General features: G+C 39.2%; 1 protein-coding gene across 6 annotated transcripts in view; it reads right to left on the bottom strand.

Annotated features, from left to right (window-relative positions):
- The window catches only part of LOC117412175 (IQ motif and SEC7 domain-containing protein 1-like), a 164,908-nt gene that overhangs the window by 26,874 nt on the left and 121,700 nt on the right, over positions 1-16,334 (bottom strand). Inside the window, exon 1 of one of the 6 annotated variants that reach the window (XM_058988454.1) lies at positions 7,568-8,072. The exons of the other annotated variants lie outside the window; for them this stretch is intronic. Coding sequence (XP_058844437.1) covers positions 7,568-7,632 — 65 coding nt within the window. The 5' untranslated portion in view covers positions 7,633-8,072. Of the gene's footprint in view, positions 1-7,567; positions 8,073-16,334 lie in introns of those variants that run through there. 6 annotated transcript variants of the gene reach the window in all.

The following is a 16,334-nucleotide window of genomic DNA, read 5'->3' as shown; positions in this document are numbered from 1 at the left end:
GTGTTGTGTGATGCACTGCCTGTCCTGTCCCCTGTCCGTGAGATCAGGTTAAAAGCTCTAAAACCACGAATGCAGAGCAGCCTGGCTCTTTTGCTTTGTGGTTAAGACGCTTGGTTGCAGTGCGCACCATCGCCAGTTGGCGCTCTGCCTTGGCCCTGTCACAACAGCAAACCATTTCCTACCATTTGATTAAGTAAGGACAGATTTGAGTAATTTTTTTCTTTCACATTGCGTGTAGCTACAGTAGGCAATGCTGATCTTATCCATAGTATAAATTCCTTCTGTATCTAGTTAGCTGTAATTCAACTTGACCACCTGTACAGTAGTAGTGTACAGTTGATAGTCAACATCCTTCACATCCTCAAAGGCAATAGATATGCATCAATCCAGTTCAAGTTGGTCCATACAAGCTGAATTTCAGTTCTAATAATTCAGACCCAAGTCCAAACCCAGATTTGCTGACCATAACATAAAAAAGGGAGGCTGACTACATGAATCAACATTTTCTATCTGGTCATTTTATTTGCCAGATCGTAGGGTAATGTGTTCACACACCACTTTCTTTTTTATTGATTTATTTTCGGTCTGTAAAATATATGTGCGATGCAAAGTGTTCAGTTATACCGTAACTTACGTCTCTCTTTATACTAGGCCTAGTGTTAAACGCTTGTCAGCTTTTTTCTGTCTGTAAAAATGTCATTGTTAATCAGATGTAGTTGATGTGTGAGCGCAAAGATTTATTTACTGTATATTAAAAGGTTTTACACGTCAAAATGTTGTCAATCTTTAATCGAAATTATCTTGCACATCTTGTTCATCAGGAAACACCCTAATGACATTGGCAGTGATTTAAATGATTTTAAAGCTTGTTGTTTATGAAACATATTCAGTTCTCTCAAATCTTCCGAATCAAAGCTTCTTTTCGAGTTCAGAGCTTAGTGTTACCAACATGTTGACGGCTTGCCGAAAATAAAGCCACCTGATTCCTGCAAATGCCCTCATCTTAAAAGCTGAATGTCTGTCTGGAGCTTCATTCACTAGGGGGCAATGTGGAGCAAAAGCACATCAAGTGATGCACAAAAGAAACAGGAGGTTTTGATGATCTGACATCGTTCACGAGGAAGGCATTTTTCCGCAGATAACACTGAGTACAAGACAAAAGCTCAGTGCTCTATTGCATTTCAACGCAACAACACAGTACTGAGATAACGATTTCGCTTTCGAAATAGACAAATTATGTTTGTTTTTTCTTTCAGATAAAAAAAAATGCGCTCCTGAGGATATGGAGTAAACAACTGTTTAGAATGTCTGCTCTTTGTCTGTTCTGCATATTGGTAAATCAGTTCTATTCTCTGTAGGGTAACAGCCTTCAACGCTGCTTACACACACATTCAGGATAAGTGACATGTTTAATCACGCTGCAACACCTCTAACCGAAATCGACTGGGACGTACTGTACATAAACCCACTTGAGATTCAACTATTCTACCATTTGCTTTGAAAAACTGTAATGGACCTTTCAAATCCTATCTGCAGTGAGAGCGACACTATTTAGGTTGTTATAACAGACACACTACATTGAAGCTGGTTAAGGGGTTGATTTGATCATAGCTATACAGAATTTTTTCCTGCCGTGCAAATATAAAATATTAATATTTACTTTTAAACTACCCCGCTCAGATATTCCACAGCTGTGGACTCAATCACCTGGTTATCCCGGATTTACCCTCAAAATAAGAGTCTGGAGCAATCCAGGTAGATTCCTGTCACTGTGAAACGCTCTGAAAATATCCAGCTGTGGCTTATCCTGGTAGGTTATTGTTTGAATATGAATTGAATAATATTAATTATTAATTGAATAATTGTGATTTTTCTCTGCAGGCAAAAAAATAAAAAATAAATAAATCATAATATATTGATCTTTTCTATTTTCCAAGGCAACCAGTGTGCGGGGGAAGGCTCAAGATGTGAAACTTAAAAATAACCAGAAATTAATACAATATCAAATATATAATTTGATTCCAAGCTTTTTCAGCATTTAAGAGAAACACTAACATTCTGCTGCTGTTAATTCCTGTATCAGGTGGCCGTGTTGTCAAGCTGCATAACACAAAACCTCCTATTTGTTCCTATAGGCAGAAGCCATTTGAATACCGACTGTGTGGTTGTGAATGTCTGACCAAAAATTGCAAGGGAGACTCCAGAGAGTCTACGCTGAACTGGTGAAGCAGAAATACACTTTATATCCTTTGGAAAGCTTTCTCTAGTGGTTGCTTCAATGCAGTGGTGGAGCTTTTTTTTTTTCTTTTTTTTTTTTCAATTTGAAAATTAAAAGATTTACCATGCCATTTCCTCGACATAAATCACTGGTTTAAAACCACAGGCAAAACCATCTTACTATGAAAGTGGGGACAATAAAACTGCCGCTTATGAACCGGGGAAAACAAATCTCAAAGAAGACATAAAACAGTGTCTGTTTTTGTGGTTATTTTCTACAGTTTGGCGATTGACATGGAATGCTGTACTGTACCAGGATCATCAACATCAAGCCCTTCTGCATTAAATTGATAACATTCACGGTTACAACTACACTACAATTTAAAATGATTTTCTATTCTGGAGACTCCAAGACATTTAGTACACAAAGCGACTGAGTGGGGTAAAATGGAACACATGTTGGGAAGGGTATGGGGTAGAATACTGTAGTTCTCAAGTCGCCAACAGTGCCTTGTGTCTTCCATGTGATTAACACACACACACACACACACAGTGTGTTTTCAGCAGCTGTAAGAGGGGCTGATCTGTGAGACCCCCTTATCCCCTTCATACTGGCCCAGCCTTTGTCTCTCCCCCTCCGCACCCCTGCCTCTTCAGCTGTTCTCAGAGACCAATCAGAGACGGAGGTGACACGAGATGTCACGCTGTACTCTGCAGTCCACTTTGTTCTCACTGCAGGAAGCACAGCATGTGCCTCCCCCAGTACTACTCATGGATTTCATTTGCTGGCTCATATGATTTTACTGCACTGATACACACAATGGGAAATTACAAAACTGCTTAATGGAACGAACGGAGGAATGCTTCCCACTTTAACTGAACAGCATGTCCAAATATTCATGTACTGTACCGGTACCCCGTGCAAAAAATTTGAATAGCATCAGTATATCACCAGTGATAGTATCATCCTGCATGAAGTTTGGGACATGTTTAGGTTTTAGATGTAAAATTCATTATTCAGTTTAGTAAGCATGTGTGCACTTAATGTGTAAACCTTTTTGTATGATATAACCCCAACCCTGTCCCTAACCCTTGTCTGATACAATTGTGAACTTACATATATCATGCAAAAAGATGTATACATTAAGTACACTGTAAATATGGATAATACCATTGTAATTATGTGTAAGTACACATGTATTTACTAAGTGACTACTATGTATATACACAGTAATTAGAGATGTTTAATGTAAAGTGTTACCAAAACCTGCTGGCCACTACCTCATTCTGTGAGCCAAAAAGGTATTATTTCCCATTTCTTGATGTTATTTACTTTACACACACAACATCTTGTCTGAACTTAATAGTTTTTATTGTTTCATATGGAACTGCAGATATTCTAAACACCACTGTGGAATTTGATTGCTTCACCTTTGTAAATTACACAACCTTTCACTGGTATTGCCCTTTGTTTAAAAATAATAAATGGAACATGATCCCATTACCTCCCTGAAAGCTTTGTATCAAGGGGTAATTCAATACTTTCAGGCTATGCTACAGTGCTGTTTACTAGTACCAAAGCTGATAATCTGAACAAGGCAAACAAAAAAAAAAAAGAATGGTCTCCAAGTGTGTCTGTAAATCCCTGTCATTGGGGAGTCCTTGAATAACAAGAAGCTGCATTTTCAAGGACCTGTATCCCTTTCCACAAAGTTTGAAAGGATTCCCTGAAAAGTAACACTTCCGCTCAATATCAATGCAAGGAAAGAGGCCCCTCCTTATAACCAGTAGCTGTTCATGTTCATATTGCAGAGCCAGAGGGAGTTATCTGTGGAGGCTACATTTCCGAGCCTGCACAAACTCTATGTAATAGTGGGTTGATGTGTAAAGTGTTTTATTATATATATTTTCTTTTTTTTAAATGTAGAGTGCTTAGTCATTTTCCTGCCGTTTTCCTCCCTAATTTGAAAAGTCCTGAATGTCACCTTGTCGATGAAAAATAATAATAAAAAAAACTGGCTTGTTTGCACTGAATTGGTTAAAAAAAGACCTATGCACTGTCCTGTTTCTCTTATGAAGCATGAGATCAAAACTGCAATCCCACTCTTCCCTAAAAAAGTCAGTCTACCCAAGTAGTTGTTTTTTGTGCTTTGTCAGGTCAAGCTGATGAAACCATTAATTACCGACAAATGTGCCAGGGATAAAACTGACAAGTTTGTTCACGTGCTTGTGAAATAAAAAAATTCCAAGCCTGAGGAAAAAAAAATGTTAAAAATCAGGAAAGTTGTGAAGTAAACCTGTGAATTGGCTGCAGGCACAGACAGAGCCTGTACAGCTCTCCAATGTTCCTGTGTCAGTAAAATCTCACTGCAAGCTTCTAACTTTTCAAGCTGATTAACATGTGTTATCTTGATGTTTTTCTTTCACTTTTGAGTTGAGACAGAAGAAAAAAAAACATCAAACAGTCCATAATTACTGAGTTAGGAACTGACTGACTCATCTTAAAAGCATTTTCTACAGTGTGGAACATTATCAGTACTGGGAACTTGAAAGTGTTACATATACCAGGAAGACTTTATTTATATATATACACACAGTATATGCATTAGATTTTCTTTTTTCGTTTTGTGGGTCCATGTCGATTAAAATAAACTAATTCAGGCTGAGAGTATTTAACATTGGACTCTTACACATAAATTCTATTTATACAGCACACATACACTTTTACATCAGTCTGCAATCTACAATCAAGTCTACAATCATGATAAGGAAGGCATTATAGTCAAACTTTAACAGGAAACCACAAAGTGCCAACTAGCATTTTATAAGATGATTCAGTATGGCTCTGCTGTCCATTTTATGTTTGCATATCAAATGTAGTCTTGTACTGTAAAACATTAAATGTTTGCTTGCGAGAAACATTCATTCATTTCACTTTTATTAAAAATCTGTGAAGAAATATCTGCAAAACTAGCATAATTACTCAATTCAGTTTATTTACAGTGTATAGTTTACATGCGCAAATATCGGTTTGCTTTACATTTGTCCATAGCGAGACATCCGCAAAATGAATTTGCTGCAGATATTCCCTGTTTACCCATTTTGTATGCATGGTGTTTTCTGCAGTGGGAGACAACCGGGCATTTGTAATAGGAAATAACAAATATTTAGCCTGTCCAGTGTACTCAAATAAGTACTGAAATTGGCCCTTCTGGCTGAACATCCTACAAACAGCATGTAATCGGTCACCCAGCTACTTAGTTATGACCAGATTGGAACACATAGCCTAGCTGGCACTGTGCAAGCAGACACTGGCAACACCAATACAAGATTATTCAACCAAACATTACATAACCAGCGTAAGCCTTGTCAAAGCCCTGTTTTTAATCAACTGTGTGAGCATGCCAATCGCAGTGCTTAGTAGTAATAAAGAAAAGCCATCCTTTCAAAGTAAGCCATTTTCTCTCCAAGCCAGGCATCAATGACATGTTTCTGCTACAGTATGTATCAACTGCTTTGCTGCTGCCTTGCAATCTACATCAAACAGTTTTAATAAACCTGTCATGGGACTCAAGGCAGAGAGTGCATTAGTGGAGGACAGGACAGACACGGACCCATCTCATACAAGGAGGACAGTTATTTTGTGCTAAAGTCACATCTCGCTTCATAGACTGGTTTATATATACAGTCCAGCATATTAATTCATTCATTAAGCAAACAGTTTTCTTTCCAATACCTTACAGACGATTGTCTTTTACATATGACATGTCACAGACCTGATTTTTATTTTTGATACATCCTCCACACTAGAATACAATTGTTTTTTTTGTTTGTTTTTTTTTGTTCATTTTTATATCTCTGCCAGGAGTTACTTAAGCTTAATTTACTGGTTTACACAGCTGGGATTGGGCAATGCCACTAATGTTGCATGTCTAGACTATGGACAACACTGAATGAAAAACTACCATTGTCAAAAATGGCCATTTAAAAGCCTGGTCATCATAAATAAACCATTCATGGAATAAGTAAAGCACTTTCCTTATTAAAGCTTTTCTGGGTTTCACTTCTACCTAAATTACTGCAGCTTTTCCTGTGATTGTGAAACAATGCTGCTCCCCACGGTCCTTCTACATACCCCAACCCAACCACTGGACACCACGGCGCAAAGCAGCCAAGATCAACAACGGCTTCCATACTGACTGTTACGTGTGCAATCATAAACATATTGGCCACAGTCACCTGCCATCAACTGACTGATAAAGTAAATCATATGACATCTGTCAGCTGTTTAAAATGCAGAAACCCAAACGCCAAGGAGACCGCACTGTGACAGCAGTCCGTACAGTTTTAAAAGCTATTTAAAACTAAATTAAACTATTTTAAAAGCCACCAGTGAGTCATAACAGAACATTCCAATGACATGAGGATAGGTTTTACTATTTCAAAACTCTGGGCTGATGCCTTCCTACAATTCATTTGTTTCCAGAAATACAGATTTTGATTTGGAGTGGAATTGTCATGTCGCCAGTAAGATGGCATTACGTTGATACAGCTGATCAGCAAAACATAATTAATGAATTCTTTTCACAGATTTAGTGAAAATGTATCCAGCACCGCCCTTAGTACTATACTTCTGTATACCTTGGTCTTTGTCATTCAAACACTGCAATAGCTGAAATGCACTGACGTCAATGACGTGAAACGTGAAAAAAAGGAAAATAATAATCCATTAGACAAATAAAATACCAAACAAGAAATACAACCTCAAGTAGCAATCGTTTCACTCTCAATGCTATTATCAAACTGTACAGGACGATTTATTTCCAAGGAATGTCTCCTTGTGGTATCAACAAACAACAAGTTATTCTAGAAATGCATGTTAATGCCCTTAGAAAAGTTTACCATGATAGATTTGTACAGTAACTTTGCAGTTTTCCCTTGCTTTTCCCATGGTTATGCTGTGCAATTCCCATAGACACGTTTTTAATATGCTTTACAATACTGTACCTCTTTTGGTTTCACGAGACTTTATTACACTTTGCTATGATTTTAGTACGGCCAGCTCTAATAAGGGTGTTTGATACTTGGATACAGCTCAGGAGCCATAAATGACTGAAAAATGTAGGACTTCATGCAGCCAACAACAGGATCTGAACACGCTTTCAAAAGTGATGCAGTCACAAGGAAAAAGAAACATAGGTAACATTGGTAAAGGAAGAGACAATTACTCTGATTTCCAAGTAAACCCGCTAATCAACTCCTTCGAAATTCAATAAAACACTTCTCCCCGACAGGACTCTCTCTCACACTCACACAACCATTACAGAAATAGCAAGTCGCAGTCGCTTACCAGCTGTCGAGCTCCAGTTCCAGTAAAGACTGGGTCTTCTCTGAGTTACAGTGCAAACACCACATGTTGGAAAGCACTCACAGAAGGGGGTGCCCAAAATGTTACCATAGCCCTGCCCTCTGGCTTGGGATCCTTTTTGATGACAGAGCGATATTGTGACAGTTTAATAGCATCGGCGCAGAAAATTCTCCATCCGGCAACAAGCCCTAGTATGAAGCGCAGACTGCAGCTTCTGTATCCAACACCCTTCTCCAGGCTGAAGCAAGCAAAGGGGGGTGTGGGGCTGGAGGAAAGAGGGAAGGAAATTCCTCCAGTACCACGCTAACAGTGTGACGATGGGAATACAAATCACCCCCCTCGGGAGGGGCTAGTGGGTCTAATTATGCATGCAGATTTGTTAAAAAGGCTTTCTTCTCCTCTGGGAGCAGGGGGAGCAGGGGTAGCAGGGAAGCGGTCACTGGAGAGGCAAGATAGCATCAGAGAAGAGGCAGACCATCATCAGGTCTGGCAGGAATGCAACTGGGAGTATTTTCCATGTGATGGAGGGAGGGAGCTCTATTCATAGACACATAAATGCGAGTGAAGGGCCGCCTTTGCTACATTTCAGCTGCTGAGCTACACTGACACCATAACCTCCTGCAGTCCTGCACTGGAAACCTGAGAGCTCTTTTTATTTCCTGTCTAACATCCTCCCTGGACGTATTTCAGACTGGAAAGTGGGCATGGGCTACAGCCACTGCTTTCGTGGCAGAACCAAATGTTTGTCAGTTAAAGTCACATTTTTTTTTTTTTTGTGTGGACTTGCTGCTTATAGAACCACAGTTATTTTATTTTGCTGCTCTAATAAACTGCACATGATTAATTCCTTCTAATACAGATATGATATATTTAATTTCTTGTTTTTAATACGATGCAGTAGGAAAAATTGTCTAGTGGCTGAGGACATTTAAGTTAGAAATTCCCACAATTCAGACCCCTTTTACAATCCCACTGTGACTTCTGAACTCTTCCTTTATTGTGAAAGAATGGCCTGTTTAAAAGCGAGATTTGAGACCATGGCAGGTCTCTACATTGTAGAATATGATGAATAAGGATTCTGGACTCTGTGACCTGTAAAAAATTAGGGGCAAGGGAGGATTACTTTGTTGAGAGGAATTCACTACCGTTTCCAAAAAGGGGTCGACATTCTTGAACATCGATTCTGTCTCCTTAAGCACTCAGTAATGCATCTACAGCAGTAAACGTCTAAATGAAAGCAAGAATACATAATACACATAGTCAGAAATGTTACAGAGAGGAGCCATCCAATTCAGTGGCTTCTTAAAGTTAGTATTTCTGGGTATACTCAATGCACAGAAGCCTGCTATTACAGTGAACGTGGATCACTGTTTAAGTTAAGGTCAGCTGAGATCCAATGTTTTATCAGAAGCTGAGCCAATCTTCTCACTGAAGGTGAAACACTGTATCATGACCACCTCTATAATACCAGGATGCAGGGAGTCACTGATTTTGTGTCCGGAGAGGGTAAATATACTGTAAGCATGCAGACATTTGCTTAGTTTGAAGAAAAAGGGGAGACTAAATAAAATCTCATCATGTGTTTCCGTTCCTCAGGAATAAATGAAACGTTCTTTCCATTTCCTCAAAACGAGAGGGTGGAGAGGTACAGATAAGTGACTCATTAACAATCAATCATAAGATCGGGCGTTGACCATCAATGTCTGAGATCATATCGTAAAGGGAGGGTCCCAGACCCTCTCCAGGGGCTGTAGTTATGGGTGAAGGCGAAATTAAATTGTGGAACGACAGTGGGTCTAGCTAAATCACCCAGCTAACGGTGGCATTTTTCAATAATTAGCACAGACATAAAAAAAAAGAAAGGAAATTAATCCCATATGGTGTGCAAGTTTACGGGACACCAATCAGCAGCAAATGTCTGCTGATGGAACTCGTAATGAATTTTAATAATAGGTTTTGGCCCCTGTTGTTTCACCCCTTTGCTCTTGGCTACAACAAAAAATAGCTCCCTATTCAAAATGGCATGCGTATCTTTGCACACCTGTCATGCTGTGGTTAAGTCAAGGGAGCTCAGTTTAGTCTGAAGGGCACAGTGTCTTTCACCTCAGGAACCTGGTTTGAGGACCTCAGTTAAGATTTCATTGTAATTTGTGGAAATTAGTACAGAACATCTCCAAAACACCACCATCTCAACTGGGAAAAAAATGGGAGCAATAATATCCTAGGGATATTGCTAGAATATTGCTGAACAATTGCCTAGTTACAGTTATTGCCTCTCTGTTCTCACTTGCTCTATAAAGCTTGTAAATTGCAAGAGCACATAAATGTATTAAAGCTCATTATAAGAAATGTGTTCCTCTTTGTGTTCTGGTTTCAGCAACCAGCCATTGGAAGTCATGCACTATCTTGTACATGGGAAAACATGTTGTTATTATTATTATTATTATTATTATTATTATTATTATTATTATTATTATTATTATTATTATTATTGTTGATTTATTTTAAAAAAATGTCTAAAAGAATGATCCAGCATGAAATCAATCTCAATGCTGCAAGGCACAAAAAAGAGCCCATTAATAACCAGGCATGTCATACTGACTTATAACCCTTGTAACAAAGCTGACAGAGCAAATAACTGATGGTTTCAAATCTTTTAATACTGCTAATGCTAAAATCTTGCGAGGCAAAGAGAGGATTTTGTATGCTGAACACCAAAGCAAAGGAGAACATCTTAGATATATCATTTCTGTGTAATCAACAATATAAATCAGGATATGAAAACAGAATCCAGGACATACTACTGGACATGTATATTATTGAGAGTTTGATTATGAACAATTAGCCCCCAGAATATACTATTTATATTGCATGCTCAATTTTTGCAAGCAATTAGAATGAAAGATTTATATGTAAACTCAATAAAAAATATGAATTATTACTAAATACCAGTATGGAAATCTAGTAACATTTTATGGTAGAAAAGAGTTTAAAATAAATAAATGACTACATTTTATCAGTGGCCCTGAGAGTTAAGACTGTATGCCTGTCGAGTGTATGTGAGAGATGCTGAGACGGTGATTGAACAGAAAGTTTAGCAGACCCCATTTCTCCTAGCCCTCTGAACTCTCGCTCACTTAATCTTTGTGTATGTCACAGCTGCCACTCCAACTGCGACAAATCCAGTCTTCAGCATTCCATTCCGTCTCTGAGGAAATGACATCAATCCTGGAAACTCTATGGGGGGCGGGGAGCTACACACTCCACTGCATGGCCACAGACTACAACGAGCCACCATGGTTAAGTGCAGCGACGTTTCATGAACCAGGTTAGGGTCACGACACTCATCTGATTTAGGATCACTTTTAAAAGTAATGGATACTAATGGTCTTCTGTAAGGGATAAAGTGCTGAATAGGTTATAAAAATAAAAAAAAAGGTTTGAGGACATTTTGGCACAAGATACCAAAGACAGCCCACTCCTGAGTGATGAATGACCTGAAAGCAGCAAGTATACTCTAAATGTGCTGTCCTGTAAAATCACCAGATCATGTCTGGATTGGAATCCATGTTGAATGGCTGACATCTTTAGACCACAATGAGGTCTGCTAATTCACACACACTCTGCCACCTGGTATCCTTGTATTGAGATGTATCTTCTGGAATCTTTACTAATATATAAGCAAGCTGGTGTCATCAAATATTCCAAAGCTATATCAGCACTGTGGAAAGTAATCATACCAGAGCTTGCAGTACAGAATGCCTAAAATGGAAAATAAACCAGATATATGGAAGCAATTATCATACTGAGGACATGACATAAGGCAATTGCAATTCAGATACATATGCACATGTGTACAGTACAAGACAGCAATGTCCACTATTACCAGCTAAAGCTGCAAACTATTAGATATGTGCACTTGAGGTAAAGATTACTGTTCGTATTATTATTTCATTAAAAAAAATAGAATAGGCCTGCAAAGACCTTGTGCCTGTCCAACCTTTGATGGGATGTTCTGTTCTCTCTCTGCCATTGAAACAACAGGACATCGCACATGCTGAAGAATAAGCAATGGGTCACGCTCCCAATTCCACCACTGATGGTTCACCTAGCAGGTAAGGTGGTGCCGATGGGAGTGTGAGGCAGAGTGTGTGGAGCAGACTGGCTAAGTGTTTGTCACGTTTCACCACAAACTCATGTCATTTATAATTTCGATAGGACCGTAGTCCTCTGGTTAAACACATTCAGCATCTAGGGAATCAGCACCACAAAGCAAACAGACACATCAGAACTCTATTCAATAATTATACAGAGTATGCTGTACACAGCATTTATTGTACTTTCAGTAAAGGGTGCGCACTGGAAAAACTTGCCAGGTTGCCAGTCCTAATTATAAATAATTATAACTTCCTACCTTTACCCTATACTTCTAAATGGAAAGCCTGCCTTGTAATTGACATGAATCACTTCAGTGTAGTAGTATTAGCAGACCCCTAGGGTGCACAGTAAGTGGCTAGTGCTGTATTAATAAGTAGCTGCAGTGTGTACAGTACTTAAGCCTTCTATGTAACTTCCCTTAAGATTCGATTTCGGCAGACTCATTTCTACACCATGTTTTTGCTTCTTTTCACAGTTCTTAACGAGGAATTATCAACAAATTTAACAATTTACTAAATACAGTAAATTTTAATCTACTGAACATTAATCTTTTTATTGGAATCTGTCAGGTTAAATCAATAAAAATCCTGAATGTGTATTTAAGACCAGGCTGTCAAAATCAGCTTACTAAATGAATTTCTGCATTTTTCATACACGACGGCAAGCAAGATTTAGCACTGGCGTGGGTTCTGACACTGTAGCAGACGGTCAGGAGTTAAAATCCTGGCTATGACAGTCATCGGGAGAGCCAAGCTACCCAGTTTCCAGATCTCAATCATGCAAATCAGAAGCCACTGATGAGTTTTACTGGGGTCTGGCTGTCCTTATGGGAAGAGTGAAAAACAGAAGATTAATGCTGATCCTTCACCAGCGAGCGTGCTGCTGGATGGTTATTAGGAGAGGCATGCAGTCAGTGTGTGTGTGTGTGTGTGTGTGTGTGTGTGTTTGTGTGTGTGTGTGTGTGTGCATGTGTGTGTGTGTGTGTGCGTGTACGTGCGTGCGTGTGTGCGCGCGCGTGTGCGCGCGTGTGCGCGCGCGTGTGTGTGTGTAAATCCAGCATCACTGACCACAGAGAGGGTTGTTGAGCTACATGAGGGGAGGAAGGATGAAAAAGAACCTAACACTGCATGACCAGAGATAAAGGTTTTTCTTCAAATCAATCCCACTTTTAATAAAATAAAAAGTGTCTGTGCTGGAATGCATTTTACTTTCCTTCCCTGACATGGAAAGTATTTGCTCTAAGCACAGCCCAAATTGAAAACGATCAAAGTCCCAATGCGCACGCATGGCATTACTAGTAATCGTTTTACTGGGATGAAAACACAGGACTACAATGCTGTGTCACACCTCAACATCACGGATGACTGTTTTAAGTCTGTGCACTTTCAAACGTGGCAGGAGCTCGCATTGTTTTTTTTTTTTTGCTTCGTCTGCAGTCACTACTCACCTTTCAATGTTAAGCAAAGAGCACATTCTTTCAGTAGCAAATTTCCAAGCTCCCTCCCAGCACCAATCTAATCTACAGTGCTGACGGCAGTCTGAACATAGTACAGCAGTGCATCAATAGACCCATCTAGTAAAAGCTATAAATACAAGCAAAAAAGAAAGTATACAATTGACGACAATGCTATGTTTTGTTTTCTGTGTATTTTACAGCTCTGTACACGGTACTTAAATCCTTGGTGTTCACCTTCTGAAAGTCGTGTTATTCTCTGATATCACAAAGCGTTTAGGTTTATATAATAATAATAATAACAAAAAATTACAAGAATAACAGAAAGATTTTGCAGGAAAAAAAAGTCATCACAATTTGATTTGTACTCTTAAGCCTGCTTACTTGCTTAGAAAGAACTGGCAACAGATTCTCTCATGGTAATACAATATGAATAAGGTTTTCTTCTGAAGTCAGTACATTACATGAACAACAACGAGATTAATTCATAATGGTCATTACAAACTGATTAAATATCAACCACTTAAAAATAAGTACTGTGCTGGAAACCTTTGGGCATTTGCAGATGGCTCTTTTGTTAGTAGTATTATATTGTGTCCAATTCAAACTATGAAAAGCCTCTACTCAGCCCACAAATTAAGTTAAGTGTCAAACATACTGTAGGGTTTCCACAGTGTGGTGTAATTGTCAACAATAACTAACAGCTGGGGTATGGTCTGAAATCTCCTTTAGTTAGCCTACTTCGTTCCATTCAAGAGAGAGAAAGAGGGCATTTTTATTCCACCAGTCTTTGCAAAAGTTCTGCATATGCAAACAGGAGGACTGGGTGGCTTTTTCATTGCCAGGGTGGCCCACAGCTACCTCACAATGAAATATGGAAGTCAGACTGGATTTCGAGAGGCATACTTGAAATGTCAAACATCCAGTGATGATGAAAGGCAACCAAACCACAGCTATAAATAATGGAACAATGCAGGATGTAGTTCATAAATGAAGGCAATAAAGCAAAGGGCTGATAGCTTAACTGTACTGGAACGACTGAAACAAAAGCAGCAAAAAGCAGGGTTACCAAACCCTGCTTTTTATCTTTTTCATACAAAGCTAGAGCAGTCTTATTTTAGAATCAAAGGCGTTACTGGTAACTGTGGATTATATAGAGTACATAAATGCACAGCTAACCCAGCTAAGCTGTTAATTGCTTTCACTGGGATATAAATAGCTGTCAGGTGGGCTGCGGCCAACAGCTACAGGGGAACAGTGCCATCTGTTGATTAAACACTGCATTGCAGTTATATCACATCCCAACATTCAGCCAGGAAACTGACAAAATTCTGGTCTTCCTTTTTCTCTTTGGTAATAAACAAGAGGATTCGGTTCGCTGCAGTCTAGATTAAAATACGAAGGTCAGACTCACAAAAAACAACCCTGACAATTAAAAGAAAACTTGTGTTACAAATTAAAAGTATAGTTTGATTTGTTTTTAATTAATTGACTTTCCATCCAAAAAAAGGCAAAAGTCACAAGTGCCAAAGGGCCTATTGTAGTTCACGTTGCTCCAAAACAGTTTGAGTATTTCTTTTTCAGCAAGTACTTTTGATGTATTAGATTGCAATTATAAATATAAATCACGGGCTGTGCTCACAGCTTCTATTAAGTTGCGCTTGCGAATTCTGTATCAATATTTTCCTGCCTTACTGTATAATATGATTACTGCCTACACTAATCCAATTCAAATGTATGAAAGCAATCTGGGATTAAAATTAAAACACGAAAGAGTCTACACTCAGGCAGTATATCAGGTGAATCAGATCTGGTAAGCAGTCACAAAATAAGAGCATAATTCTGCCCTGACCACAGCGGGCTCATAAAATGAGATGTCAATAGATCACAGCAACTTCCATGTGACTCAACCAAGTCTCCTTGAGCTGTCAGAGAGCAAAGCTATCTATCTATCTATACCACGTGGCAAACACATGCATCAATACTAATTCATAGTCTCTTCTGCTTTAGTCTAACACAAGGATCATGAGCCATTTCTCATGATACAGTGCATAGAACTCATGCACCCCAAGCCAAAAGATTTCACGACTGAATTGTATTTAAAATGCGGTTGCAGATGTGACAGATTCACTGTTGGATTTAATGCACTGCAGGGATGGAAATGAGACTCCCATTGCATAGCAGATCCATTCCTGGTTTTACTATGAGTCTAATAATACAAACCTGTGCATGCTACCGATACACTGGGGCTAATCAAGCACATATTAAAACCTGGAATGGGTGACACTGCTATGCAACAGGAGTCTTTATTTCCCTGCCTGCACTGACTCAATGTTAGGGCTCAGATTGAAATTAAAAAGCCCCTTTAAGCAAGTAAAGAAAACTCAAAACCTTGCTATACATTTTACGAGGTGGTGTTGCTTCACATGGAGATTCTTTTTATTACATAACTATTAAGATGCTGCAACAGAGTAAGGAGACGCCAATGCTCAGGGTGGCTCTTTTGATGAACTTAACTAGTGAAGCAGACAGCCAATACAACCTTGTGACCCCCTTGTTTCTATGAGCTGCATTTGCAGAGTAAGCACAATCTCTTTTAAAGCTGTACAGCCCCCTTTAGAGTACGGATTCCGATGGCAAAGATACAGTACCTGCTTTCAAGTGTAAAGAAACAGAATGTGTTCTGTGTATCAATGGAAAAAGCAGGAGCACGGAGATCACATTCTCTTTTCAGTTCAGAGTGAAGCAGAGGATAAACTTTGGTCACTTTGACAATGCAATAGAATTCCTAAAGTGACAGGGGGCATCAACCCACGCATCAGCTTATGATGCATTCCTCCTGACAGCCAACCAATCGCGTGGCACCCTTTCTTTCTGGTGAGTTCTGCACTAGCACAAGAAGTCTGTCTGTCCCTGTGTGCAACCCCACAGCCGCCCTCCACGTCCCACAGCAAGTCTTTGGCACTGGAGTTTAAAGATGGAAACACTGAGGCCATTGAGCACAGCTGGGCACCTCCCAGCATAGCCGTCTGCGTGGTTTAAAACCGCTGTTTGTGTTGGCAGTATTTACAAAGGCAGCCTTTTACTTGGCTGTCATTTTGTATATTTGGCACCTTTGATAAATAAAAATTCAGAAAC

This window comes from Acipenser ruthenus, chromosome 16 (genome assembly GCF_902713425.1).
Source record: "Acipenser ruthenus chromosome 16, fAciRut3.2 maternal haplotype, whole genome shotgun sequence".
In the NCBI taxonomy this organism is placed as follows: Eukaryota; Metazoa; Chordata; class Actinopteri; order Acipenseriformes; family Acipenseridae; genus Acipenser; species Acipenser ruthenus.
The sequence above is the reverse complement of the archived record's forward strand: the minus strand, read 5'-3'. Positions and strand labels throughout refer to the sequence as shown.